Source organism: Egretta garzetta, unplaced genomic scaffold (assembly GCF_000687185.1).
Source record: "Egretta garzetta isolate BGI_Z169 unplaced genomic scaffold, ASM68718v1 scaffold168, whole genome shotgun sequence".
In the NCBI taxonomy this organism is placed as follows: domain Eukaryota; kingdom Metazoa; phylum Chordata; class Aves; order Pelecaniformes; family Ardeidae; genus Egretta; species Egretta garzetta.
The window spans coordinates 2,549,961-2,563,663 of record NW_009260675.1 but is presented as its reverse complement, the minus strand read 5'-3'; the positions used below and the strand labels follow the sequence as shown (position 1 = coordinate 2,563,663).

The following is a 13,703-nucleotide window of genomic DNA, read 5'->3' as shown; positions in this document are numbered from 1 at the left end:
GTACATTCAGCTACCCCTTTGTCTTATTTTATATTTTTTCTTAGTTGAATTGTATCTTTATAGTAGTCATTCATGATTGGCTTAATTCCTTGATGAAATGTGCTTTCATCTGGTCTCTGACACATCCAGACCCCAATAAACTAGCATAAATAACCTTATTCAGCCCCTTGCTTCTGTGGGGTTTTTTTTTGTATTGAAGATATGTCCACTGTTTCTAGTCTAAGCACAGCCCAGAAACTTTAGAATACTCTGAGACCTCAAATGGGTAAGTTTTTCTGAGTATAAGCAATTAGAAAATGAAGCTTTTTGCCTCTAACCAGAGCTTTTTTACTGAAGAGGTTAACTGTGATCGATGAAGTCCTTATTACCACAAGCAACATTTATTGCACTGAGTTATCAGCTATAATAAAGTTCAGGATTAACAGCTAATTTTGTATTTTGTTTCCCTTATATCAAGCCTGCTATAACCCAGAAAGCTTCACAACAAAATACAGATGTGTCAGCACTCATCCTCCAGTAGTAGGAGTCAAGTAGCGGGCAGCTAGATGCTAACTTCAAAAAAAAAATCCCTTTTCTTTCATCATAGGGCTTTACCCTAAATTTCTATAGTGACTTGGAATCACTTAATGATATAATCCAGCCAAGAAATCTCTTAATTATTCATGACAGAATGTATTTACTTCAGGAAAGCCCTCTGAAAAGAAGTGTCCATCTGGCAAAACCACGCTTCCTCTTCTCCTCTAATTGGAATCCAACTTTAACTGTCCTGACAAAAGGGAATTTCTGATGAAGTGGACGCAGCCTAATAATCTCTTCCAGACAGCTTCGCTGTCAGATATGAGTTGAACCACTGTAATGAACCAGATATTTCTGTGTGATAAACAGAAATAATGTGTATATGTACATGGCATAAAGTGACTGTTCTTACAGAATACTTAAACATTTCAGGTGTCAGATTTTACAAATATGAACTGGTTAGGTGTTGGGGTAGTGTTTTGGCAATTCATTATTTACTCCATTAGTGAAATATCAAAGTTTATAACAATCCTTAGGAAGACTTGCTACTACAGGGTCCCTGTGACAAACCTTGGGATCTCTATTGTCAGCGTTGTGTACCAAGGTCTTCTTTTTGCACTTAACAACTACAAACAATACAGCTTGAAGTACTTTATGATTATAGCTGTTTAAAGGGTTGATCAGTGCAAAATATCATTTATTTGTCAACCTTTATTTGCTAGAGATCAGAAGACTTCCCTATGTGACATACATCGACAGTTCAGATCTGCCTTGAAACGCTGATAACCACAGACTTTGATGACTGTTAGCTGGGAGGTTTATAGATACATTGAATTCTGATCGAAGTGTGAGCCAGATTTCAAGACTGGGGAGTAAATCCAGGGCCAAAAGGTGATTGTTTTCTGGATTTGCTTTGACTATGCTTCAAAATACTAAGAAAAACTTATTTTGGAAAGCCTGTGGTATTCTTAAGCCTCCCACTGAAAGAAGGTGAAACTTCCTGAGTGGACTGTGCTAAGCTTTCCTGCCTCAGCGTGAGCTAGCTGGGAAGTGGCAGCACTTACCTCGGAGGTGAAACATGAAGGTTCAATATTCCCCCAAATTCTAGATGCTTTGAACTCACTTCAAAATGGACTGCCTGACACACTGAGTCGGGAAGCTCCAGATCTTTTCTGTGGATCATGCAGAGTATGAGACGGTAACCAGAAAAGGGGTACCCTCTTCCCAAATAAATCCCCTAATTATTAAATTTGGAATATTTTTATTTTTATCTCTTCACAGATTTTACAAAAATGTAGCAGTTCTAATAGGCAAAACAGAATTAACAGACATTTTCACCTTCTGTAATAATTTTGTGAGTCCTACTTTTTATTACCTTTGCTTTTCTTGTAAGGAAATGAAATTACATGTTTCGTTTATGTTGAATAAACTTCATTTGATACTAAATGTTATTGGGTTGCAGCTCAAAATAAAATGAATGAACTTAAATTCAATCCAAATCAAATATTGCTTTGCTGAGTTTTTGGCAGAGCAGCAAACTGATAGTCAAAACTTTTCTTTTTAGTCTCAGCTCCTTGTTATTTGTTCAATCATCTAAGAAGACAAAGCTTTTAACCGGCAGGGTAAGAAATTTTGAAACATGCATATGTCACAAAAACTCAGTATTGGTAAGCTGACAGTTATTCCTATGTATTTCTTCTTCATATTTGAGATGTATGTATGAAATTATGAACTTTACTGCAGGAATAAGTTGAATAATACAAATTATGATCATATGTAACAATTAGAATGATATGGTAAACAGGTAATGTCATAGTAAGTATTTTTTTTATATTCTTGGGCACAACAGTCACATCCCAACCTGAAAATTTTATCTATTATGTCATTCAAATGATGATTGAAAAATTGTATACTATGATAAACAATATACTGAAAAATTACCACCATTGATTTTTTTTCTTCTAAATAATCTTTTTTTTTTCCTTTGAGAGACTAGAATAGATGAGAATGCTACAATGCTGCAAATTAGAGCTGTTAGAAGAAAAATCAGAAAGAAAAAGCTATGTAGACAGTCTCTTACATTTCTCAATAAATTCTGTGTCTAATGCAGCATTGTGTTTTACTCAAAGTGACTATACTCTACTACAATTATTGATTAGTTTATCTTCTTAAAAAAAAACCATTTTGTGGATGAGTAAGGTTCGTCTTTGAAATAAACAGTCATTGATCACATGTCCTTAAAACTTTTTTGTATGCTGACAAACTGCCTGTCGAGAGTACTAGTCTGATGCAAATGTCAACCTGGCAGCATTTAAACAAATGATTAGACAGTCAGAATAAAGGAGTTAATTATGAGAACTGCATACCCTGTTTGGTTCATCATTTTTACTAGAGATATAAATATCATTTGTCTGAGCAGCTACCTTCAACTATAAGGCTCAACTTCAGCCAAAATCTGAGAATCTTGCTAGATTAGTAAGGTAATATGAATGTGCATTTGCAGAATGCATTTGCATGTAGAGATATGCAAGTAAGGCTAATAAAACTATGATAAGTAAGTTGAAAATCGGTGCACAGCCTACCTACATCAGATATTATGGAACATCACCTCTGGTTTGTATAGCAGTAGTACCTCTTTTACTGAAATTTTCAGTAACAAAGAATTCAGGAGTCACCAGGTCTGGTTTACATTTGAACAGAGACTACCTTGTTGGAAACTTCTAGGAACATTACACACACTCTAGTAACAGCATAGGTTTTCATAAATATGATGGCTATAATTCTGTAGTTTGCAATAACAAAAATCTAAGTAAAAATAATAACCAAAATCTCCATGGTAGGTTCACAATGAAAATTTTTAAGCAAGTTAATCCCTCTTCATCACTAGCAATGCAATTCTATCCAGGCCACTTGAATGTAAAAGGACAAAAATACACTATATATATGAGGAAAGCTATACATATTGAAAAAACATTTAAATTTTATGGAATAATGATGTATCTGCAATGAAAGAAAGTTTCATTATTATTAGGACTTTTGCACTGTGATGCAACTCTTTCCTTATTTTTGTAGGAGAGGTGGCAATTTAAAATTGGTTCTGGACTCTGGTTCTTAAGCATAAGAGGTTTCAGTTGAATATGAGGAAGAATTTTGTTACTTTCAGGGTGACAGCGCACTGGAACAGGCTGCCCAGGGGGGTTGTGGAGTCTCCTTCTCTGGAGATATTCAAAGCCCGCCTGGACAATGTCCTGTGCAACCTGCTCTGGGTGAACATGCTCTAGCAGGGGGGTTGGACTAGATGGTCTCCTGAGGTTGCTTCCAACCCCTGCCATTCTGTGATTCTGTGATAAATAGGTGATAGTAGTAATATTAATACAAAGAGTGTCTCAAGCCCGTTGCATCCTCAGGGCCTTTAAGATGAAAAGAAAGAGATGCCAGAGAACTGTTTTACAAGCAAAAAAATAATAATTTTTATTTCTATCTAAATGTCACTATGTTGCTGAGGTAGAATGAACTTAATAATTAGAAAAATGTGACTCCTTGTGCAGCTAGTATATTATATCCCCACTCTGCTACACTGTATATTTTCTGCATTTGGGGGAGTCGTATGATATCCATCAACAGTTCCAAGTAGTCTATGCAATTAACCCATCCTTAATATGCATAGACTTTATATTATAAACATATAACAGTTGAATGTGTGTATCTTCAAAGCAATTTTCATATTTCATTAGTCCTTAAATAGTTTGGAAAATGAGTGGGCCTTGTGACATGTTATAAAAGAATTGAACTGCTTTTAGACTGGGGAAACTGATTTTAAATTTAAGTGCACCTTAGAAAATGTCCAACTGGAGCCTTTTCCAAGGGCACCAGCACATCTGCTGATTAAATCTTCAGGAGATTTATACTGGGAAAGTCAGATTCTCTTCCAACAGGCATGTCCCGGCAGATGCTGCACTTTATGGATGGGTTGTTGGAGCCACAGGCACCTGGTTTGGCAGATGCCCAGTTTGCCCCCTGCTGTATCAGCAAGAAGTTCTTGTGCTGAAGGCAAGAACGGCCGCGTGTTGGTTCATATCACAGCTCAGCTCTTTCCCCCAGAGGAACGAGCATGCTGGGTCACTTTGCTATGCCACTACCCGTGTTGGTAGCGTTCACACACCTTTTTGCTACGACGATACCCCCTAGCGCTTTAGCTACACTAAAAAGAGCTAATTAAATAGGGTTGCTTAAATAAGAGAGGGATACAATATTCTCTTCACAGGACAGGAATGAGTATTCCCTGCTCAGTATGCAGAGAGGGAGACAAAGAGTTATTCAGGGCAAGCACCAGAGAGGAGGCTTTTTTGCAGAAATGGCCATAAGCTTCCAACTCCTCCAGCCATTCAACAATAGGATGTTTTGACAGAAGAGTAGATGTTGCTGTAAATCTCCTAATTATGGATCAAAAATGCCACGGACACATGATGCACAACACTGAACTGCTATAAGCTCAAGCAGCAGTTCGGAACAGTGGAAAATTTTCTGCTGGATTAACCTTTATACCAGTAGGTTCTACGCCAGATTCAGTATCAGATGTATTCTGGCCTCCTTTTGAAACATACAGGCAACATAAAAAAAAAAAACAGGAAAAAAACCCCACATAAATCTGGCATATACTTTGTATCATCTGCTCTAGCTAATTTGACAGCTGTGCTATCATTTTTATCTACCTGATTTGGACAAAATTAATGGTTTTAGTAACCTCAAGGAAATGGTGCAGAGCTCTGGCGGTGATGCTTGCAGACCCACGTTCTCAAAGGTTGTGTTAATTCACCGGCTTTAGCCACTGTGATTTGAGGCTTGTTTGTACTTGAGATATCTGCTGACTGAGTTCTCCTGCGGGTGCAAAAAGTGCTTATGCACCCAGGCATATATTTTTTTTCCCCATCGTTCTTCCGCTGCCCACTTGCTGGGGTAACTTCTGCCATTAACACTCCAAGGGAAACCCACACTGGTAAACCTGGTATCAATCCACTCTGGGTTTCATCTGTATACCTCATAAACCTCATTATCAGTTGGAAAAGTGCAAATACTAAATCATTCTTCTGCATGTTCCTAAAAGCTACACACATTCACATGAAAGTACACCTTTACAAGAGTTACCACCCTTTACTAGAGTGTTGCCAGACTTTCTGTGGTAATAGGAGTTTTATTTTGAAACCGTGTCTCCTCTGTAGTGCAATTAGAATAGGATTGTGAACAAGAATTGCCAGAAATTAAACAGTATTGTTTCCCATCTTTATGTGACAGATCATGGATGGAACATTATTAGAGAGCAGAATAATTGTGGGGCATTTTTGTTGTAATTGTGGTGAAGGGATGAGCAGTGGAGCGTGTGTAAATTGTCCACCTTTGTTGGTATTCTGCTGACGTTAATTTGATTTAGGTGTGGGGAATTCTTTTGTTGATGTAAGTGACGTTTGTGAAGATTGTAGATTATGTGATGAATGTGTATTTTAATGATAATGATAGTTTAATGGTAATGATAAAAGAAAACATCTTTTTACATTCTCAGCGTGATGTAATTAAAAATCAGATCCCATAAGATATTCAGACACTTCCTTCTTAGTGATTTCAGCGGTATGAAGATACCTGAATGCTTCTAAAAATCTGGCCCATAGACATATGTCAAGAGGGTCAAAATACATTGTTGTAGAGGTTACACCGCTGTTCTTTTCAATAGCCTGTTGTACTATAGTTTCCGATTATTCTGTTTTGTGTTACTACTCTTTACGTTGGTTCTGTTTTTTTCTTTCCTGAGTTAGCTGCTGCACTAGGTGTCCCTCTCTCTTCTAACCATTATTTTTGGGAAGCTTTGCAAAATTTCCTTTTGCTTCACAGTGTGCAAAGCAGTACAGCTTAAGGGCTGTACGCTTGCTACTGTGTGTACTTAGTTACTACTTTGTTCTAAGAGATGCTGAGTGTACCTGTCACCCATTCAGCTGCTAAGGGAGAGAATGATCATCACAGGATCAGGCAGATAAGAGCTGATCTATTCTCTAGCCAGCAGGAGGGGAATTTAAAGCAGTCAGAGTTATCGGAGGATCTCCTCACATCTTCCTTCTGAAGGGGAATCTCTGGTAGTGCAAGAATGGCAAAACTCTCAGTGGTATAAATTAAATCTGAAGTTTTAGCTTACATGTAGGGCTAAAGTTGGCAGGGGGGAGCCTTCAGCGAAAGCTTAAGGAAAGAAATACAGAGCATTCTGTCGCTGGTACTGTTCCTTCCAAAGGCTGAAAATAATAAACCTCTGGTAATAAACCTCTGGTTAGAAGGGCAAAGCTGGCTTTTAACCTCAAAAGTTGAACTGTGCACCAGCCTTGTAAGTACTGTATATGCTGTTTTTCCTCTGTGCAGGTATCTCAGCCAGACCGTAGTGGAAGAGACGATGTTAACAGCCAACCCTCAGAACAGGGAGAAATTAGCCCTACTCAAACAAGCTCTAGGTGCTATGGGATTCAATAGCCTGGTAAGTCACACAAGCTTCTGTTATTTGCCACTAAAATCACCATTTTACTTAGTTAAAAGCAGGCCATAAGGAACTCTCACTCATAACCTTCTGTGGGGAAAAGAAGTGCCTTTCTGTCTTCCTTTTTTTCTGTTGGTTAAGACCTTGAAACAATATACAGTACTAGTTCACTCCAGGGAAATTACTGTAATCACTTTTAATTAGACACAGCACCAACAATGTAAATCTTTTTCATTCTTAAAGATTCGCAAAACAGCTCCAAGGTATAATACTCTGAACAATTAAATTACATAGATAAAAAGAAACAATCAAATCCCATATGACAGAAACCTCATAAAACCCACAGGAATCTTCTCCTTTTTCTGATTATCTCCCTGTCCCTTTTAATTTTGTGAAACACACATTCCAAATGCCTCTGCTAGCAACACCTGAAAAAGAGTAAATAACATATTTAGTCAAACAAAATTAGAGCTGGGTAACTTGAAAGAACTGACTTAACCCCCAAAAAGCAACATGAAGATAGGTCTGATGTTTGTCTTTAATCCTATAAATAGCTAACGAAGAAGATAATTTGGGAAATTAATCAAGAACAGCTTCTGGAGTACAGAGTTTTGAGGGAAATCAGGCGAAATGGAGGGCTGAGTATAAGAACTCATGAAAACTCTGTCATTCCCTTCAGGATACTAGAATATTTAACAAACTCCATATTTCTTACATATATATATATATATATATATGCTCCCTAGCACACTGTAGCTGGGACACTTCTGCAAACCAAATGCATAAGCAACTGTAGTTCCAGGAGGTGAAAACTTCTTTACCCCGAATGATATTTAGCATCATAAGAAAAAAGCAGAGGAAAAGTTAATGTGACAGTATGTGAGATTATCATAAGAGATGACAGATGGGCAACAGTTGTAATAAAAAGAGATCAAGGGCTATCAGCAAAAAAAATTTGTCAGTCTGCTGAAGCTGTTATTTAGGTGTGAGGTAGACTTCTGTGGTGACAGTACATCATGTAGTTGTTTGGCATTCCCTAGTTAAGGTAGTAACAAATGTTCTTTAGTAACCTATGCCATGTTTAAATATAAAGAGTGGGGTTTTTTTTCATTAATATTCACGTGGCCGTGTACAAAATTGAATGCATATGGCTATATTTGACAGTATTATCCCTTACTCTTAATGATGAAAGCTCTGCACCTGTAGACTTCAGTAGCAAAAGTTCCAGGCAGTCCTGCATTTATCCCAGTGTTCACGGATGGGTGGATCTCTCTACTCTGTTAACCTTTTTGTTCTGTTGAGGAAGGGGTTCAGCCCATAAATAAATAGTTGAATGCCTAATGAATCACATTTTAGAAGCCTGCAGAAACTGTCTGAGAACACTTTACATAGAAAAACACGGTACACTTTTGGATCCAGCACTTCAACTTCACTTTGCTCAGAGTTCTGGAAAGGAAGTAAGTTGCCTGTCGGAAAAGCCTAAACCATCTTCAAGGCTCCTCTGTATTCAGGCAGCATTAGGATAATCATTTAGGAGACTAGAAATCTGTGGAGCTCCAGAGTACTGCAGGCTCATCTCCTGTGCTGGAGGTTAGAGGGGAATATGTAGATAAAACACATGTCCTAAAATTTCTACCTATTAGTTCTGAGGTACATGGAAAGGTCTGTATGTATTATTCCTTCACCGTCTAGCTACATTTAATGATGGCGTATATTATCTTTTTGAAGAAGTACATAAACATTCCTTAGCAGTCTTTAATGGTATCTTGCAATGTCAATGTTTATTAAGAAATTGTTTTAAAGTTGAGGGAGCATGCATCTTGGAGCACAATGAGGAAGTATCTGAGAATCTGGAACGTGAACTATAGCTGAGGCCCTACCAAAATCACCAGAATAAACAGCTATCCCAGCCTGCTGCAATTCAATGCTGTGTAGTCATCCCCAAACCAGTTCTGAACAAGCTAACAAGCAAGAAGTATGCTGTACTAGAGTGTCATTCCATCTTGCCTAAGAGGCCTTCCCAAGAAGCAGGGCGTAGCACCCTAACTTGAATGCCATATAAGCACGACAGTTCTTCTATTGTAAGAAAGAGCTACCTTATTCAGATTACACCTGTATATATTGCTTTTTATAATCTTTGTCTTTGGTACTGTGTAATAGAAAAATATACTGTTGCCCTATTTACATCTATCTCATATGGTAAGAGATTGAAGTTCTTGGCTTGAAATGTAGCTTAGAGAATCAAACTTGCTTAAACAGCATCAGAGGTGCTGTCGTCTGTATCCCAGAAAGACTGTAAGCTTTTTTTTAATGTCCTCTGATGACAGGCATATTTATTAGAGAAAGGAACAAGAAGAAGAAGAAAAGTGGGGTTTTTTTGACCTGTTGCTTTTGAAAACTGTTGAAAAGTCATCCAAGCTTGGTTTCAGTGTGTCCCGAATTCATTGCAGTCACCCGAGAATAAATGGGATGTATTGGCTAAGTATTTAATTTGTAGTGTATTTTTAAATCTTATTCTACAAATTCCAGTAAGTGAGGCTTCTCACTGTCGCTTCTAGTGTTTCAGTAGAATCAAGTTCCAAATATTATTTTTCAAAACTATTTCAAGAATTATCAATTAACTTTGCTATGCATAATGCCATGTAATGCTATAATGGATATCAGGTTTCCTGGTTTATAATTTTAAAGGAGCACCATTGTTATACAACTGACCTTAAAAAAACATCCAATAACATACAACATTTTCCATGTCTTAGCATTTTTGGTTCACATTTCATGGATCATTTTTCTGCTTGAATTTAAAAACATTTAAAAAAAAACAAAAAACCAACCAAACAAGAAAATTAGCTCTCTTTTTGCTGTGGTAAAAATGAGGCCAGGAAAAACCTAGCCCTACAGATAACTACTTCACAGCCTTAGAGGCATCAGAACATAGCATGCAATCATGGGGGGAAAGTGTGTGGGTAAGGATGGTTGGGTTTGTTTCTTTCAGACCTTTTAGACCTTAACTGCAGTTTTTGCTATAACGGGAACCTGGTATAATTTTGAGCTAGACACTTTGCTTGTGAATGCAGTTGGCTGAGGAAAAAACAAACCTTGCTATTCCCAGATACAGGATGTGTCTCGATGGAAATGCTCGATGGAGAAGATCCATTTACTTCTTGCAGAAATAATGCATCCATTAAAGATATTTCAGGATTTTTTATCACATACTGAAAAACTTTCTTAACTCAGTAGTTAATGTGATTTACATTAAAACAAAAGAAAAAAAAATGTAATCTTGTTGTTTTACATCCTAGATAGGTTCCAGTTTGATTTCTTAATCCAAATTTTCTGTTAACAGTTAGCACATGAGTTCTTTTTAACTTAGCAAATGCCAATGAGACAAACTAAGAGAATTTGTATTTTTATAAAGCATTGCCTTTCACTGGTGTGCCCAACAGATCTCTTCTTTATCTTTAATTCTGCATAAAATATGTGCAGGAGGTGGAGAACCTGTTTGTAATTCTCTCAGCAATTCTGCATCTTGGAGACATTCGCTTTACGGCTCTGACAGACGCTGAGACAGCATTCGTGTCAGACCTGCAGCTACTGGAACAAGGTCAGTAGGACGTGACCTTGGAGCGTCGCAATCAGGGCACTTGCGCTGATCCACCGACAGATGGAAACACAGTTCCAGGGAGACAAAAAAATTACTTCTGAAGATTCATAGGTTACTGTGGAAAGACAGTATCCAATTGACTTGGATGTTTTTTAAACTATGGATTTTTATGGGATAAAATAAAATACTACTATTGCACATTATGTAATTCAATGCCATATTTAATGCTGCCATTTGCCAAAAGAAATTGTACAGTGCGCTTTGGGCAGTCTTTTAAAATGCTCTTGTGCTGCTTGTCAACAGCTGAACAATTTGAATTGAATTGAATTCCTTAGTTTCAAAAATCTATGTCTTAAAAGGGTCTCTTGTTTTCATGCTTTGAAGTTTGCCCTCTTGGTCACTAACAAATCTCTTCAAAGTGGCTTATGGGTACAGAATGTCAATAAGTAGCATACCTTAACTCTAATATGAGAGAAAGTCTGCCAAGCCCTGGGGAAAGTCCTGAGTAATCTTTAAAGAGGAAAGAAAGCTCTAATGTAATATACAGATACATTCAAACTTCACAAAGTGCTGATTATAGTAATCCGATTTTGTATGGTCATTAATTCTGATTACTCCTGTGACAGCACTCTTTTCTTTAATGTTTCGGTTCTTTCACTCTTCAAAAATAGCATCTACATAAGAAAATCTGTTATAAAAAATAAAATATGCAGTAGAGCAGAAAAATCAGGCTTTCTTTACATTCTCTTTTCATTTCAGTGGCAGGGATGCTGCAGGTTTCACCAGATGAGCTTGCTTCAGCCTTAACAACTGATGTTCAGTATTTTAAAGGTAATGTATTCCACACTTACATTCTCATAGATTAGACCTGGCAGCATTTTGATCCTTCTGATTTGAGAATTTGAAAAGCAGATCATTTTTGTTTCTCATTCCTTGTATGGTCTTGTAAATTTTCTCTCTGAGGAATATGTAGCATTATCTGCCATGCAATAAGTCACGCAATAAGTCATACTGGGCCACTGAATTAGAAATGTCTTTGTAATATGGAGCAAAGCAGTTTCGCAGTCTGACACTGATGGACTCCTAACTTGATTAATGTTACAAAAGTGTGTCAAGATAACAAATTAGATATTAATACTAAGAATTAAAGTCAACAGGAGTGTCCTGAAAAAAAATAAAAATTGAAAAAGTTTTCAGTAAAATGCTAGTTCTGTGTGGTATACATACCCTCTTCTATTGATAAAAGTACAAAGATACATGTTTCCAAACTGAAGATCTTGCGAGTGTTGACAGTCTTCTCATCTTTCACTGAAGGCTTCAGAAAAAACCTAACACCATGTGTATGTTTGGCAAAGGAGAAGTAAAAAGGGTGGAAGGACTTACTGCAACTAAAATTACTTCAGACGAGCTTTACAGCATGCTTTCATCTCCATTTTCTGCTTTCTCTCATAGGAGACATGATTGTACGGAGGCATACTATAGAGATTGCAGAATTTTACCGAGATCTCTTGGCAAAATCTCTATATGGTCGTTTGTTTAGCTTTTTAGTCAACACAATCAACTGCTACCTTCAAAATCAAGATGAGACTGGCAGGTAGGAGTGCCATTACAAACTATTAGATGTTAAATGTATTATCATTTAAAGCATTTTATGATAGCATGACAGTGATGCTTGGATCTTTAAATCACTGGCCATTCCTTCAAATTTTTCCTTGGTAATGTATTTGTTTATTTATTTCTTTGTGTAGGGGGACATGGTACTTTATGGAGTAATCTAGATTGGTGGGTAGAATTAGTAGCCTTTTAAGAATTGACAGTACAGAACAAGCAAAGTCTAAGTCTTTCAACACACAAAAAGCGGCTTGCTGGTTTTTTAGTGCAGAATATTCTTGCTCTTTGTCCTCAAAACTATGACCTTAGTGCAAGGTATTAAAAACATAATTTTGTTCAAAGGCCATCAAATTAATGTTTAAACTTCACTGAATTAGATGTTCTAAGAATGTTTTGGATGTCTCTAGGTTATTATCTGCTAAATTCAGTGCTGTTGCTATCCAGTGTGGCTTCTTCTAGAGAGTGTTTTGATTACCTTGAGTTCAATGATGGTGATGATAGGCTTGAGTGTTCAGGGTGAAAAAACAGGGGAAAGGCCAATGAGGCAGATACCATGGTGGGAGTCTGTTATAGACCACCTAACCAGGAAGAAGAGACAGATGAAATATTCTACAAGCAACTGGGAAAAGTGTCACGATCGCTAGCTCTTGTTCTTGTGGGGGACTTCAACTTACCAGATGTCTGCTGGAAGTACAACACAGCAGAAAGGAAACAGTGTAGGAGACTCCTGGAGTGTGTGGAAGACAACTTCCTGACAAAACTCATGAATGAACCAGCTAGGGAAGGCACCCTGCTGGACCTGTTGTTTGTGAATAGGGAAGGCCTTGTGGGTATTGTGATAGTTGGAGGACGCCTGGGGCACCTGCTTGACCACCCTGATCTCCTTCTATGACCAGGTGACCTGCATAGTGGACGAGGGAATGGCTGTGGTGTACCTGGACTTTAGTGAAGCCTTTGATACCATTTCCCACAGCATTCTACTTGAGAAACTGGCTGCCCATGGACAGCCATACTCTTTGCTGGGTAAAAAACTGGCTGGGTGGCCGGGCCCAAGGGGTGGTGGTGAATGACATTAAATCCAGTTGGCAGCTGGTCACATGTGGTGTTCCCCAGGGCTCAGTTTTGGGGCCAGTTCTGTTTAACATCTTTATTAATGACCTGGACAAGGGATTGAGTTACCCTTAGCAAGTTTGCAGATGACACTAAGCTGCGGTAAAGTGTCGATCCGCTTGAAGGTAGGAAGGCTCTATAGAGGGATCCGGACAGGCTGGATCAATGGGCCGCAGCCAGTTGTATGAAGTTGAACAAGGCTAAGTGCCGGATCCTGCATTTGGGTCACAACAACCCCATGCAACGCTACAGGCTTGGGGAAGAGTGGATGCAAAGCTGCCTGGAGGAAAAGGACCTGAGGTGTTGGTTGACAGTCAGCTGAACATGAGCCAGCAGTGTGCGTGGGTGGCCAAG

At 38.0% G+C, this 13,703-nt stretch overlaps 1 protein-coding gene across 1 annotated transcript in view; it reads left to right on the top strand.

The window, feature by feature from the left end:
- Window positions 1-6,915: 6,915 nt before the first annotated feature.
- The window catches only part of MYO16 (myosin XVI), a gene marked incomplete at its 5' end in the record, with an annotated part of 129,700 nt that continues 122,912 nt past the window's right edge, over window positions 6,916-13,703 (top strand). The window contains 4 exons of the mRNA XM_009645751.2: window positions 6,916-7,027; window positions 10,511-10,628; window positions 11,388-11,459; window positions 12,081-12,222. Of these exons, the coding sequence (XP_009644046.1) occupies window positions 6,916-7,027; window positions 10,511-10,628; window positions 11,388-11,459; window positions 12,081-12,222 (444 nt within the window). The remainder of the gene's footprint in view (window positions 7,028-10,510; window positions 10,629-11,387; window positions 11,460-12,080; window positions 12,223-13,703) is intronic.